Below are 16,279 nucleotides of genomic sequence, written 5' to 3' on the forward strand. Positions count from 1 at the left end.
GAGTGAGCCAAAACTAGCCCTATGAACTCAACTCCGGTGGAAATCGCTTACACGATCCTAACACCTACCAAACTGTAACGGTAAACTGTCACATCTGTATCAGGATGTTCTCTCTCTCTCTCTGAATGTTATGTGCTATCTGCCATCTGCACTCTGTTTACTTCTCGCTTTCTTTCATTGGACGATGTGTCTCTTTGTAGGCCTTTAAGTATGATCCCATCATGTCTCTCCTTTCTCCCTCTCTCTGCGTGATCCCTTTCCTGATCTCTGCATCTCATCTCCAACTGTTTTCCTGTTAGTATCATGTTTGGAAAGTCAGCCCTCGGGTCAGCCAAGGGCTCATAAATTTGTCGGTGGCAGCCTAGTTTAAAGGGAGGCTTCTTGCTAGGGATTGTCGGCATCGACGGAGCACGCAGGGGGGCCTTATTCTCGCGGTTGTTGTTTCAGGCACGTCCTCTTTGGAGCGCCAGACCGACCCTAGAAACACAGGAGAGGCGCTGCGGGGCGTTGCAACTTTCCCCTGTGTGACACGGTGTCAAAAGACAGTCTGGACAACCAGATGAGATCCTCGATTGACAAATGCTGTGTTTCCCCGTTTACTGCAATGTCCCACGCATAAAGTGTCCATACATGAATGCATGCTATGCAGACCGCGTTAGAATAGAGTATACACACTATCACACACATACGCATGCGTGCAGTGGACCGCATGTAATTCCGACAGAGCATTAGTCCGACATGCGACATCTGCATGTCGGACTAGCGTCTGCTCCCGTGCTTGCAGTTATGGTTAGGTTAGGGGATGAGGTGGGTTGCCGTTTGTCGGACCAATGACTAGTCTGAACAACGTACTGCACCCGTGTGTGCATGCATACACACAGCCTTCCTATGACCTTCCTAGGATCCTAAATCAGTGCTGGCCTGTTGCTTGTCTCGGTCTCCCACCCCCTCCCTCCACATCTGGGTGTGTGTCGCCGTTCCCCCCACCCCCCCCCACCCCCATTCTTTTTATTGGCCAGAGATAAATCCTGGGGCCGTCCTGGTGGCTTGACAGAAGAATGCTTGCCGTGACATTTATGTCATTCCTGTCCACTGCTGTCATCTCCATTAAACACAAGTACAGTTACAGTAGCTCTGTTCTGACAGAGCAAACCACGAGGCCATTACGGTAATGGATGGGGTTAACTGGGTACACTGGGAGCATGCAGGTCCCAGTGAAGTGACTCATGGATGGGGTCTTTTTTTATCAACACATACTGTACAGGCATTCATTGTTACAGGTATGAAAAGATAAAGTCATTGTATGTGACAGTGCAAAATGAATATCTGCTGACCGAGGAGTCTGCAGTGTTAGCCAGTGTTGGTTTGACAATGCCATGAGGTAATAATGCATATTAATTTAAATAATTACTACATAAAAGGTAAGAAAAGAAGGTCCAACTCGTACCAGGCTCTGGCATAAACTCAGACCTTAACTTCAACAGCCACATTAATAGTGTTAGTAAGTCAGCTTACTATCACCGTCCAGAGTATATATCAAAGATTATAGATAGTGTCTTGTCTCCTTATAAAGAATCGATAAGACAGCTGCATTGAATGGCTAAGGGCCAAAACACATACATAACACATACACAACGTACATTGTGAACCATCTAAACCTCTCAGGTAATCCCAGACAAGTCTGCTTTCTGTCCCCAGAAGCAGAACTAAAAGGTGGAGAAGCAGCATTCAGTTTTTATGCTCCGAATATGTGGCACAAACTCCCAGACAAATGCCTGCCTGCTACAACTCTCAGTACTCTTAAATCAAAGCAAAAGCCTTCCTGTTTGCCAATGCATGAGTTTTCGTTTTCTTGAAGATTAGAAATAAACATGCCTTGTCATACACACACGTGCGCTGGCACACACACACACACACACACACACACACACACACACACACACACACACACACACACACACACACACACACACACACACACACACACACACACACACACACACACACACACACACACACACACACACACCTCCTCACTTATGATACTACTGTCTTTATAACTCTGTGATCGATGCTTCTGTCCAACCCCTGTTTGTTTTTCTCCTTCACACATAGACATGCGCCCCCACACACACACACACCCTAATTCCAAGTTAATGATCTCTGCTCCAGGGCCCACTAAAAGGCCTCCTCCAGGACAGACAAAATGCAAGACAAAGGCTGACAGACAGGTTTACAATGAACAGCAAGCACTATTAGTGAGAGAGCACTAACCAGGACATGTAAACATGCACTCACACGTACACATACATGCATTTAACTGCCTAGTCAGACACTAGCTGCCTCTGTCTTCAAATGTTTTCCGTGTTAGTTTACTTTTGTTTCAAATCAAATCAAGCAATTCTTGCCCAGGTGCAACAGGTTCAATCTGACATTCTAGCAACAGTGAGTTAACGCACAAGGCTAATACCACAACCTTTTAGCAGCGTTGCAAAAGACTAAGCTAAGCTCTGCGATTGCAACAACACCGTTCCGTACAGAAGAAGACAGAAATGGAAACGAGACCGAGAGTAAAAGCAAACACGTACAGAACGGAGCGAAAGGCATACAAACGTAGATGAGTCACATTAAAAAGAATAAAGAGAGAGGGTGAGATAGTACTGTAGACTTAACTTAACTAATTAAACCACAATATACTTATTTGACCGGAGTCCCACAGGGCTGTAGACTATAGGCCCCCTCCCGTTCCGGGTCTACACTAAATATCTTCGGTGAAAATAGCCGATCTAAGAGCTCAAAAGGTGTCGCAACGTAGCACATTGTGAGCTTAGTGTAGATCTGCTATTTTCACGCGGAATGCCCTTAAGTCGGACCGCCCGTTAGTCCGACCTGTGCTGCGGGTTACAAATCACCACAAATCGCCCGTGCTGCGGGTTACAAATCATCACAAATCGCCTGTGCTGCGGGTTACAAATCATCACAAATCGCCCGTGCTGCGGGTTACAAATCACCCGTGGCTTCCTGTGAGGTTAGGTTAGTGTTTGGGATAGTGTTAGTAATGGTCGGAACTAACGGGAGCTCGAACCAATGCCACGCTACCATTTTCACCGAATGCTCACCCAAACATACAGACGATGGGGTTCAAGTGGTTAAAGGTTTTGTCCTGTCCCGTATACTAGTCCTCAACACGTCGCAGAGCAAACAAATTCCTGCATGCCTGCATGGCAGGTGATAAATGGGGGCTGTAATAAGATGCTCCGTGTGGGTTATCAGCACCACTCCGCAGATCGTTAACGTTTCGGGAGTGTGCCATGTCTCACGTTCTTATCTCCTCTCTCACTCCTGCGTCCCTCCCGACACTGCAGACATCACACCAGCTGGATAGAACTTATACGTCCAGTGAAGGCACGAGGCGGTCAGGAAGGAAGGAAGGATGGAAGGAAGGAGGAAAGGAAGGGAGAACGAACGGACGGAAGGAGTGAGAAAAGGGAAATTATAATGAAAAACAAAAATAAGCCGTAGCCAATCGTGGCAGAGTTATATCGTGCAAAGGACTGATATCATCAGCTGGGGTGGGAGTGTGGGGGGTGTAAGAGCAGGTTGTGTGACAGAAAATGGAATGCTCTCGACAACGGCTATCTCCCGGCCTCAGGGTCAACCATGCGGTGTGTGTGTACTGTGTATGTGTTTGTATGTGCATGCATTTGTGGGTGTGTTTGTGTGCAGTGCACGCATGCCTTCGTCCCTGTCTATGTATGTACACAGCTAGAACACAACCTAAATGGCTTTTGGAGGCAATTCTCTCACTTGCGGGCAGAGACAATAAAGTAACACAAAGACATGCACACACAGTCACACACACACACACACACATACATACAGAATCACATTGTGGTTTAGGTGCATCCCTGTCTATGTACACACTACACACTTAAATACAGCTTTTGGAGGCAATTCTCTCACTCGCTGAGGACAATAAAGTAACACAAACAAAGACCTGCACACACACACAAAGAAAAACATCATATTCACAGTTACACATACATAAACAAACACACTTATATCCGCACAAATCAACATAAGATATTAAGACCTAAAATAAACTTGAATCACATTGACAATGGAGTTGTTCTCCGACACCTTGTGCTTTTGACAGAAACACTGCACAACTGGAAAAGTAATAATGCTGCGAAACAGAGATGTTTCCTCCATTAAACATGTTTGTTGCTTTGAGGCAGCAGAGTGTTTGGCCAAAGAACTTGACAACCAATACAATCCAAACAGGAGAAAAGGGAAGCACTTATAAATGCTGTAACTCAATAATCGGAATCATTTGTATATCTTGGGTCGTTCCTGTACCACATTCAGAGTTCAAGGCCGAACTTACAGTATGGCATTGGCGGCAGTGGCATTTTCTGATGCTTTAAACACATGAAAACAAACACAGTTTACAGTTTGTTAAATGTAGTTCTTCCCACCATTGCTAACAGGTACCAACTGCCAAGTTTACGTCTCAGCAAAGATTTATTCCATTGCAGCATATCTTGAATTCCTTGCTCCATTTCCTCCTAATACTGTTTACTGTACTCGCTAAGTTGGGGTGGAGTGATGTGTGCTATTGTTTTATTTTAAGGTTCTCTGCAGGAAGCATTTCATGATGGTTTAGCAAGACTTTTCCAAAGCCCCCACCACACACACACACACACACACATCCAACAATTAACTCTTTGATCGCGCCCAACTAATTATTTGATCATGATAGGGCTTTGGGACATGTTTTGGTGCAAAAGAAGTGGCTTACTTGAGCTTAGGGGAACTCAGAAATGCAGCGGGCATCATAAGACAGGGAAAACAGCCATTTTTTAAAGGGCGCTGCATTTCAGTATAAGCTAGGCATGGGTTGTCTAGACCCAGCTAATCTACTGAAAACCCCCTTCTTTTTGATTTATGACTTATTGGCCTTTAGTGTGGGAGGATAGTTGGGCCTGATGTGGATAGCTGTTGACTTGGGTAAGAGGGCTAAGTGACAGCTCAGCTATAGCAATCCAATGAAGTGTGCAGAAAGTGGGATGAGAGGTGGAGGAGGAAGAAAAATAAAAATAATGACGAGACTAAGAGTAGACATTTTATTGGCAGACATATACAAACTATTTTACACCATATCATTGAACCTGCATTTAAATAGCCGTAGTATATAGACTCATCGCCTCTTTTGGAAGAAGAGTGATTTGGCTATGGCAGGAGGGTGGGGACAGGTTCACCTGTGAATCACAAAAACCACAGAACAGAGGAGGGTATTTGAAACCACAGTTGGAACAAGACTCGACCCTAAAAGCCAAGGACGGATTTTCCTGGATTATTATAGGACCTTCCCCCTCTCTCCAACCACCCACCCAGCACACACACAGACATGAATGGGAGCGTAAACAAGAGATGGCAGCAACCACTGCCAAGACAAGATTAACGAAGGCCCCCTCATCACCTGTCGGTCTGTCAGTCTGTCAGTCTGTCTGTCTGTCTTGGCACGGGAGAGGCAGGGCAAAAGACCCATCACATTTAAACATGGGTGACACAGGACTAACATTTGGAGTTCTCGTTCTGTGAACCGTGAAACCAAACGCTATTCCTGTGCATCCTTAAGTTACGGCTGCCACATAGTAATAACTTCACTAAAGTAACCAAACCTGATAGGAACAGCAAATAAGACCCTAATCCCACACGATGGCTATTCTGGACATCATACACTGCAAATCCTGTGTGTTCGTTTAACTCTGAGAGTGAAAACACCTGTGCAGTGAAGTCTTACTTGGTCTCTGTGAGTTCACTGACATGGCCCTTTCTACTGGCCTTTAGCTTTTGAGGGGTGCCTAACCGCTCCAATGACTGGCCGTGTGTGTATGTCTGTATGTACGAACAGCTGCAATTCCGCTGGCAGCCAGCCAGCGGTGATGTTGAGCAGCCTGCACCGCTCAGTTCACACAGGTGCGATTTCTTCTTTTCGTTTTGTTTTAGTTTTTGCATAATAAGATCAGCTGATGTAGCAGATTAAGACACTTAACTAAGCTACTGTACAATTCCAATTAAAATCTGAATTGAAAATTGAAAAGTGTGTGTGTGTGTGTGTGGGGGGGGGGGGTGTTGCTCTCCTAGTCGCTCCTAGTCATAATAAAATAAATGACAGAGTTACCGTGTTGGGGTCCCCTGTTCCGGCAAGCCTTCCCGCGTCCGAAACGGTCAAGAAATTACAGAGTTACCATGTTGCATTTTCCAAAAAAGTCAAAATATTCCAAACATTTTTGAGATTTTTCAAAAGTAGCAAATCTATAAGCAGAACACAACGCATCGCGACGTGTTGTGTGTTTGTTGATAGGGCTTAAAGAGTGTGTGTGTGCGTGCGTGTGTGCATGCGTGCGTGCATGTGCGTGTGTGTGTCTGCTTTAGTTAATTGACTGCTACGGTAGCTTTAGGAGCAACTGGCAGTGCATTAGGACAAGTCGGGACCTGCAGTCTGTCACACAGCATGAGTCATGCAGAACACACAGTGTCACCTCACTCAGACCTCAGTGGAAAACGTCCTCAAAGGCAAGGAGTGATGAACGCGCTATTTTAGGAATGAAGATGAAAAAGGTAGCTAGGAAAAATATGCTTCTGGTCACCCCGGCCGTGAATGTGATGTTTTTCCACCACTTGCTTTGCTTCTCTTTTCCCCCGATGAGTCAACCGGGTCATTCTGGACCAGTGATGAAAGGTATGGAAGAGAGAGTGGCTGTACAAGAAGAGGTCCACATAAATCATGCTGGCAAGGGATGGGGAGAGGGGAGGCATCGGATTCACACACTATGAGCACAAGTTGAAACTGGATGTTGCGTTAGGAGCTCCTAAATCTATCCCCCCTACTCTCTCTCTCTCTCTCTCTCTCCCCCTCACTCTCCTCCCAAGAGAATCCTTTCTGAAAATGAGCACTCTATCTGCGCTGCTGCAGTAGCTGGCTGTGAAAGACATCAGCCCCAGACCCATGAGCCTAAATCATAGCCAGCGTCTTCCATGGTTACACCGGTTCAGGTCTGCGGCAATTTGAAATCATACTTCTTTTACATGGAGGTGATGAGAGATGTCTTTATAGTGTAAATAATAGGTAGAATCTGGGTTCCAAATCTAATGTGAACAAGCTTACACTTCAGTTAAAGCAGAAACTACTGTCATCTCCTTTCCCTTCCCAACGGGGCGGTTCACAGTTTCACACAGAAATGGATCGAGTCTGGTCTGGTCCTGTGCTAACAAGAACCTTTCAGTGAAATGTCTAATGAGCGACTATGGCCTTGATCCGTGCCGTGCCAGTGAAACCTGCCCCAAGAATTCCAAAACTTTTCAGACGGATTGTTTGGGCTCTTTCATTTGTTCCTAGTTACATTTGTCTCGGTTTTAATTTGTTACTTCATGTTTGGGCCACACGTGACGTCCAGATTTTAGGAGTAGTTTTTGAAACAAAGACCACCCAGAAGTATTGTTGGACTTTTCTTCTTCTATAGCTTTCTAAGTCACTCAACGCAAACCACTCCAAGAGAGAGAAAGATTGAGAGACAGACAGACAGAGAGAGAGAGAGAGAGAGAGAGAGAGAGAGAGAGAGAGAGAGAGAGAGAGAGACGGGGGAGAGAAAGAGAGGAGGGGGAGATGGAGGAGACGAAGAAATGGGGAGAGGGAGAGAGGGGGCAGAGAGAGAAAGAGGGAGAGACGCATTAAAAACTAATCGGATGGCGATGACACACGGTAGTCGTGCAGGGCCTTATTTGCAAAGCAGATGGGGAGCCTTGGCCTGTCCGACATTAATTACAATCACATTTGGGGAGGAAGCCATCCCTCCTCCAGGCCAGTTAGGACTCTGTGTACGAACAGTACGACTGGAAGGAGATGGCAACCTAATCCCCTCTGGACACCAGAGAAATCTGAGGGAATCGTCAGAAGATGCACAGGACGTGATTAATCAAAGTGGACGGCCAGATGTGCAACAAAGCAGCGGGACTGCGAACGGCGCTGACTGACAACGAGCAGAGGAATTGCACCAAAAAAAAGCCACAGATATACAAACACCACCACCACCGCCGGTCTGTAACACTCCCACACACAGAAGCCAGCAAAACCGTTTGGTTATTTGAGAAACGGCGGCCCCCCTTCTTCTTCTGTCCCACTATCTGGTTTTCATCATCACGCATTGCAACAGGAACACTCAGAGGACCAATAAGTACAGGGGCATTTGCTTTAAGTTTATAACTAACTTAGTATCATGGGCCAATTCCGAAAGAAAATCCCCCTCCTTCATTTGTGGTATTATTGCAGGCTATGCCTATTAAGCTGGGATTTATGGAAGAAAGACTCAGAATGTGGCAATCTATATTTCATGCAATTCATATTTATTGCCATCAATAAACCTACGCTGTGAGGGCTCCTCGTTAGCCTATCATTTTACCAATGACATACAGTAGATCTAACTATGGGAACTATTGCAGTTCAAAAAAGGTTTAAGGAGACAGCTTTAGAATGCATTCCTGTTCAATGATACTTTATTCCTTTCCCATGGCCGGATAATGACAACGTCCAAAGTTCCCAAGAAAGAATGACGATCCATCTAGCTTTAAGCCGCCTCGTCCAACGCGCCTGGCTCTGGCAGGCCCTGTTTATCTTCACGCACTCTGTTTAGAGTCTCTCTGTAAACAGTGGAGCTGCTAATGGAAGGAGGGGGCCGCTGGCTTTTATGTTCCAACCCGTTATGATTAAAGTGTCTCTCTCTCTTTACCGTCATCGGTTCTAATTAGGGAAAATCTAGCGGGGCAACACAAACAATGCAAGGCAATTTACGCACGAAACCACAGCCCGTATGGCCCCCGGGAGGTCAGCGCCAGAAATAGCCTTTTATATACAAATACCAGCGGTAGTGGTGGTGGTGGTTGCGGTGGCTGTTGATAGTTCGGCGAGGATACGAGGTCCATTTCCCTCCTTCTTCCCCGGCACATAAATCATGGAGATTGCACAACAACACTCTGACCACAGCATTTCCAAACGGAGAAATGAGCCGAAGGGGGCCCATCTATCACGGAAACCAAACGCACCAATAAGTTTAGTCTTCAGCTATATAAATCATATATATATATATATATATATATATATATATATATAAACGCTTCGAATCTCAAAATAAATAACCAAAAAAGCGTAAGAGCAGTTTAGAGTACGGCAGCTTTTTGTGCGTAAAGTAGTCTAGCTTCGGTGCGTAATCAACTGCTGCGGAACACCTGCTCACTTCTCGGCGTTGACGCACACACATGGCGACGCTTAAATGTTTAATAGTGCATCAAATCTCGTGTATAAAACGTCTCAAATGTTCATTTTAAAAACACCACTCTCGGCTGTTCGGTTTAGTTCGCTATAATAACGTTTTGACTGCAATGCAGGGGCTTACCCAAATTGACGAAGCTCATCACCATATCGGCGTCGTTCAGAAAGGCATTTTCTTGATACGTCGCCCCCGCCGCCGCCGCCATGGGGGGACCCTGGGTGGTCGTCAGCATGGAGGACTGATGGTGATACTGGTCCAAAAGGCCGTCCACCTCGTTCTTCTCCTCGTTCGATATGGTGTTGTACAGATCCAACATGAAGAGCGGCGCGGAGTTGTACTTTCCACTGGATAGGTGAGGCCGGGGCCTGTGGGGCAGTCCGAGGATGGAGAGGATCTCCTTCTGCATCTCTCGCTTCTCGTGCGTCCGCAGCCGCCGGTGGACGAAGCTCGGGTGCACCACCTCGTTGTTTGTTCCATCGAATAAATAATTGCTACCTGCCGCGACGAGGAACGTGCAATAAGCGCTCCACCACAATCCAACGAAGGCAAACCAGCAGCTTGTCATGGTGTGTCGTCCCAAGTGTCTCTCTCTCTCCCACCAACTGTCCCTTTCAGTCCGCTATATATCCAATTTGAAATAGACGCGATGGTTTTGTTTGGTGGAAAAGAAAAGAAAAAAAAAGAGAGGGGGGGGGGGGGGGACCACAAATTTGTATTCAGGTGCGCAAATGCCTATCACAGCCGTAGCAAATAAAAAATAATCAAGCCATTTAAAATAGACGTTCCATTACAAAACGCGTAGAATAGTATTGGCACCGTTCTCATTCTGATCCCGTAGCGCACTGACGTCCTGCTTCGAATGGAACCACCACCATGTAAAAGTTATTCTGAAAGCTCCAAGAAGCAAGTCTAAATTAGACCCCAGTCAAAGGTCTGAAGCCAAGTTCACCCGTAAAAGAATAACAACTCTCCTGAAAGAAGCCATTTTACTTTAGTGGATGTATTTGCTTTCCGAAATATATCATTTTCCAAACCCTGCAGAGAGAAAAAGGTGAGTCTTTCCAGTTGCCGTTTCCCCGCGCACGTCCTCTCTCGCACACTGCGTGTGAGTCTAAATAACGGGCATTAGCAGGTAGTTTGTGAAACCGCCCAGCCAGTCAGTCAGTCAGTCAGTCAGTGAGTGCGCACATAGAGGCAGAGGTGGAGCTCTGAGGAGCTATAAGGATAAAGACAACTCCGTCTCCATCAGAAGACAGAACTCACAGAAGGTGAATGTATATCAATATGATTACCGGTAGGTATATGTTTTTGTTCACCGAACTGTGACAACTGCCTTCCTATCGAAGTGAACGTGTTCATTTATATCAACTATATCTTTCTCTTAACACAGACAGACGGTCAGACCTCTCTATAACAAGCACTCAATCAAATTGTTCTCGAGTCGACTCGTTTATAGTTCTTCTATATAGTTTATAGAAGGGCTGCGAACGGTGCAATAAAATAATAAACCTCGTCTGCACACACTTGGAACTACGTTGGAATAAAATAAACGCACGAGGGGGTTCCGTTTCAAACTGTTGGGGAAAGCCAGTGTTGCGGTGCGTTAATGTCCAGTGTGTGCCGTGCATGCCGTTCTCCAGTTGACGCACGACCCCTGACGATGGAATGGAAAACAGCAAGCGGAGCAGACAGGACGTGAAGCTGAGAAGAACACAGCTTTTAGAGGGCTTTAAGGGATGATGACGTCCTCACTTGTAAACACGACGACGTGTTGTCTATATAATTAAATAGGCTACAATTATATAGCCTATACTGTGCATTGAATAAGTAGAGGGTGAATGGGACTTACATACAGTATAACATCATATGGTATACAAATATTATTATGATCATTATGTATGTATGTATGTATGTATTTGGTTAAAATGGGTAATGTTTTTTTTAAAAGGAAAAAGCATGCTCTATTGCACTGGCCTAAAAGTGGGTCCTTAAAAACTGCTTCAACTTCTGAGATTTATATTTGGTTCATTAGCCACCATATGTATGTATGACTTGTATGTATGTATGTATGTACAGTATGTAGGCCTACAGATAGATAGATAGACATCTGAATAATTTCATCATTGCATATCAAGGTTATAATAGTTTTGTTTTTTTCATTAGAGTTTAGTTTTAGTTAGTTTTGACTTGTTTTTTTCTAATTCAGTTAGTTTTACTTTGATGATACCATTTGGTAGTGTTTTATATTATATAATTTTAATCGTTGATCGTTGTCACCTGTACAACGAGGTATAGTCTGTATAGATTGTAAGAATCGGGCATTTGTGGAATGAGCAACACAGCTAAACGTGTGGGTAGCGCCCCCAAAACATGTGCCAAAATTGCAAATGGTTGGTATACCAACCCTTGCTTTGAGTTGCTTAGTGGATTGGATGATTGCACTCTCCGACAGTAATAAGGAAAAGCAACACTTGGTTCTGTTGGTTGCATGTACAGCACATGCACTCGTACAGCATGTGCCCAAGCTGATCCCACAAGTGTTCAATTGGGTTGAGGTCTAGACTGATCCTGGCTCTACGGGGCGAGCGTTGGCATCCTGGAGGATGGCGTTAGGTCCAAGATTCTGAAGATATGGGATCGCCACTGGCTTCAGAATCTCACTGCATTGAGATTGCCTTTAATGATGACAAGTTCTGTCTTGCCCGTGAGAGAGATACTGTTCCATACCAAACCAAGCTGTTGTGGCAAGGGTGAATAAATACCAACCACTTGCCATTTTGGCAAATGTTTTGGCAAATGTGTGCTACCCACACATTTAGCTGTGTTGCTCATTCCACAAATGCCTGATCCTTATATAATAGGCCTATACCCTTCCGAAGTGCTCCGCATATTTTACTATCATCCTTTTCCACAAGGCACTTCCTTGCGTCTCTCTCCCATATTGGACTGTCTTTCTTCCAACTTTTCCTGGCAGTGTCCGAGCACGAAAATAGCGTTTGTTCACCACCAAGTGTCACTGTTGCACAGCCTAACACACAGACACACACAGGCCATGGAGGAGGGCTTACAGTACAGTACAGTACAGTACAGTACAGTACAGTACAGTACAGTACAGTACAGTACAGTACAGTACAGTACAGTACAGTACAGTACAGTACAGTACAGTACAGTACCACTCACTTAAGACGGGTTTGATTTTCCAAGTAACATGCAGTCAGTTTCAGGCAGTGCAGAATGTAAACAAGCAATGTAAAGTGTGCCTACATGCTGCCGTACGGTGCTGAAAACAGCCGTAAAACTTGTTGGAGAAATGAGGAAATTAATCGAATGAATTTAAAAGGTTTATATTATGAATTTCCGAAATGCATATAAATATTGATAAAAACTAGGGTATTTTTTCTATAATTTCAGTTAGTTTTAGTTAGTTTTGTGAACACACAATACAGTTTCAGTTTAGTTATCGTTTTTAATTAATTTTTAGTTTTTATTTAGTTTCAGTTAACTAAAATGTTTTTTTAATTCTAGTTTTCGTTTTTTAGTTAGTTTTAGTTAATTATTATAACCTTGTTGCATATAGGTGTACAATAAATAAATAAAAACATACAGAACATTTTGTATTATTCTCTCAAGCCGTACATATGAAAACTGCTAAAAAGAAAATAGCTTTCCTAAAACATAATTCAAGTCTTTCAACCAAAAAATATATATACTGTACACACTGTGTGTGTGTGTGCGTTCGTGCGTGCGTGCGTGTGATGTATCTTAATGCAATGTGGAAGGAGAAGAAGAGATAAGCCTATCACAATCTCTGTGCCTCTCTATCTCTGTCTGTCTGTCTGTCTGTCTGTCTCCAGTTCCTTACTTTTCAGCCCAATATGTTGTGTCTCCCTGTGTTCAGATGTGTGATGGCCCTGCGGATAAAGGACCAGGGGTGTCCATATCTCTCACTACTGCTGCTGCTGCCAAAGTCTGTCTTAACTGGAAGTGCAGAGTGATAACTTACATCAAAGCTGGTTCAATCACGCACGCATGACACACGCACGGCACACACGCACGGCGCACACACACACTCACACTCACGCACACGCACGCACACACACACACACATGCACACACACACACACACACACACACACAGACACGCAGACAAACTCATGCAGGACAGACACGCTCACACAAATTCTGGTCTGGTGAATAATGTCCTCACTGTGATGACGTCTTTATCAGGTCCTTATTCTCTCATTGGTGTTGGTACTGAAACAAGAAGTGTATGAGCCGTGTCCAGAGTACTGTCCACCCACACAACCAAACCAGAGGAGGGGAAATGTGTCATTTTGAGTCAGTCGGTTTGTTTTGAGTCATTTCAGTACATCCTGGGTATACAGATAACACAAGAGGCTAATGGACATCTTCAAAGAGGAGCTTCACAGGCCTAGTGACCTTGCTACTGTTCAGTAGGTAGATGACACACAATGCACCGACAGCCAGGCTCATATCTTTCAACCTTGACATTTTGAGTGCTTGAGTGACTGTGTGTGTGTGTGTGTGTGTGTGTGTGTGTGTGTGTGTGTGTGTGTGTGTGTGTGTGCGCGTGCACTGGGGAGAGAAGGTAGAAACACTAAACAGAGTATCTGGATTCTGTCATCATACTGTCTAGACAGGACACATCACCCTAATCTCTCTCTCTCTCTCTCTCTCTCTCTCATTTTCACAAATTCTCTTCATTTGTTTCTGTTATTTGCTCTCTCCTCTATTCCCCTTGCTTAATTGTAAGGCTCCATTGCTTTCTCTCTCTCCTCGCTGTCGCTCGCATTCTTTCCCCCCCCTCTATATCCATTTATTTTATGGCTTTAAATCTTACTCTCCTACTCTCCTCTCTTCCAAGTCTTCCTCCATCTCGCTGCCTACTCTCATTTTTATTTCCCTCTAATTTGCTCTTTCTCGCACGCATGCACACATGCGCGCGCGCGCACACACACACACACACACACACAGGCCTGTGTGGTTTTCAGTAGCGTGTGTTTATGTGATGGACATAGAGAGTGAGCCTCTCCAACTCACCAAATGACGGGGAGGTGTGCTCCAAAGCCAAAGGAATGCTCACACCTCGCAAAATGCTACCGGGAAATGCTGAATCTTAAACGCTAATTACAATGCACATGTTTCTAGCATGCACGCAGAGAGAGAGAGACGTGTGCATGCGCACGCACACAGACACACACTACCGCACACACACATCCCTTATCAGAATCATCAGGAGCACCTTATTCTATGGCAGACAGCTGCAGGTGTGGTGCTTTTGAAGTCTTTCTGGTTTTGTCTTAATGTTTTGGAGTAGCTCTGTGTCCGTTAAGTCTTTGTACATCCCTCCCAGCCTGCTAAGCAACACGTGTGGGATGTCTGCAGACAATGAAAGGTTCCTCACTGAGAAAACTGCATGAAAAGACATCCAAATACTAGTACACACATCAATCTGTGGAGATGCTGACTAAACTCCTTTGTGGAAGAAAAATACTATAATTCATATGCAGTTAAACAGTGTGCATGTTTGTCAAGGAAACATTGTCCCTGTAGTGTTTACTTTTGATTTAATGCATCCTTAACAACAGTAAAATAACAGTACAACTTATGGTAAAACAGTTCATGGCCTGTTTCTTACCTAAAATGTATAGGAAAATTACAAACAAGCTGTCAGATATGAGTGTCTGTACTTCCCCTTCCTGCATGCTTTCGTACAGGCTCTTGCTGGATCATTCGCTTATTTATGAGCGTGTCACTGTACCCTGTACAACCCCAATTTATCTAATTTTGCGATAACATTTTAGACTTAGAAATGAATGCCGCTGCTGCCGTGCTTGTGGCCAGAAGGTTCCTGGTGAATTCCAAGTGAATGATCGACACTCACCCCTCCTTACCAACCCCTGACATGCCCTTGATCAAGGCACTTAACCCCCAAAATGCTCAGTTGCCGTGTGGAGCAATGCATTGCTGAAAAAAAGCGAGTCTACTCGTGCTCAGCGAATCTACCCTGGTTAAATAAAAGTTAAAGCTGCAATTCAAAATATCTACGGTATAGTATGTCCTCGTGAATCACACCCACTTCTCTGGCACAGGATTACTACAAATGGGTTTATACAGAATACCGCATAGATATTTTGTTTTGAGCATCTGTTAAATGAGAGGACCTCAATGGAAATAAGTGTCCTCAGCCCTATTAGGTGTACCTGTGTGAAGGAGGGAGCATCAAAGGCGCTGTAGATGGCCGAGGAACGGTTGACACTGCTGGGGGAAGGAGCTGGTCTGCTCCGCTAGCTCCATGGCAGACTGGAGGAGAGCGGACAAACACAGACATGATGTAAGTGCAGTTAATGCACCAGAATATATATACTCATTATTCACACAAGCATGTTCTCTCTCAGACATTCGTGCATAGTGCATACGCATGAATGAACACACCATTAAATACACGCACTCACACACGCACGCACACACACACGCACACACACACACACATATACACACACCACATAGATGCTCAAAAATACATACATCAATATTTGCATATTATTTGTGTCGCTCTCTCTCCCTCTCTCTTTCATACACTCACACTAACATTACTATTGTGTTATTATTCCATTAGCTCAGCCCACTTCACAGTTAGCGTCCCTCACCGTGACGACTAGTATTCTCCAAGTCCGCCTATAGCTGCTATGTGTCTGTCTCTCTGTCTGTCTGTCTGTGAGCTTAAGTTAAGCCACTTTGTTCCCTCAGCCACATGAAAGCACTGGACCACATCCAGATCTCTGTGCTGTGGAAGGAACTGGGCCTTATGATGGTAGACTTTGATGCCCTCTGTGCGTATGGTGTGTGTGTGTGTGTGTGTGTGTGTGTGTGTGTGTGTGTGTGTGTGTGTGTGTGTGTGCGCGTGTGCATTTAGGGTATCCTAT

The 16,279-nt window shown here is 44.8% G+C and overlaps 1 protein-coding gene across 1 annotated transcript in view; it reads right to left on the minus strand.

Annotated features, from left to right (window-relative positions):
• The window catches only part of bmp6 (bone morphogenetic protein 6), a 67,040-nt gene extending 56,597 nt beyond the window's left edge, over positions 1-10,443 (minus strand). Inside the window, exon 1 of the mRNA XM_083777835.1 lies at positions 9,456-10,443. Within this exon, the coding sequence (XP_083633961.1) occupies positions 9,456-9,897 (442 nt within the window). The 5' untranslated portion in view covers positions 9,898-10,443. The remainder of the gene's footprint in view (positions 1-9,455) is intronic.
• Between the last annotated feature and the right edge of the window lie 5,836 nt (positions 10,444-16,279).

Source organism: Protomyctophum parallelum (genome assembly GCF_964188405.1).
Source record: "Protomyctophum parallelum genome assembly, chromosome: 12".
Taxonomy (NCBI): Eukaryota; Metazoa; Chordata; class Actinopteri; order Myctophiformes; family Myctophidae; genus Protomyctophum; species Protomyctophum parallelum.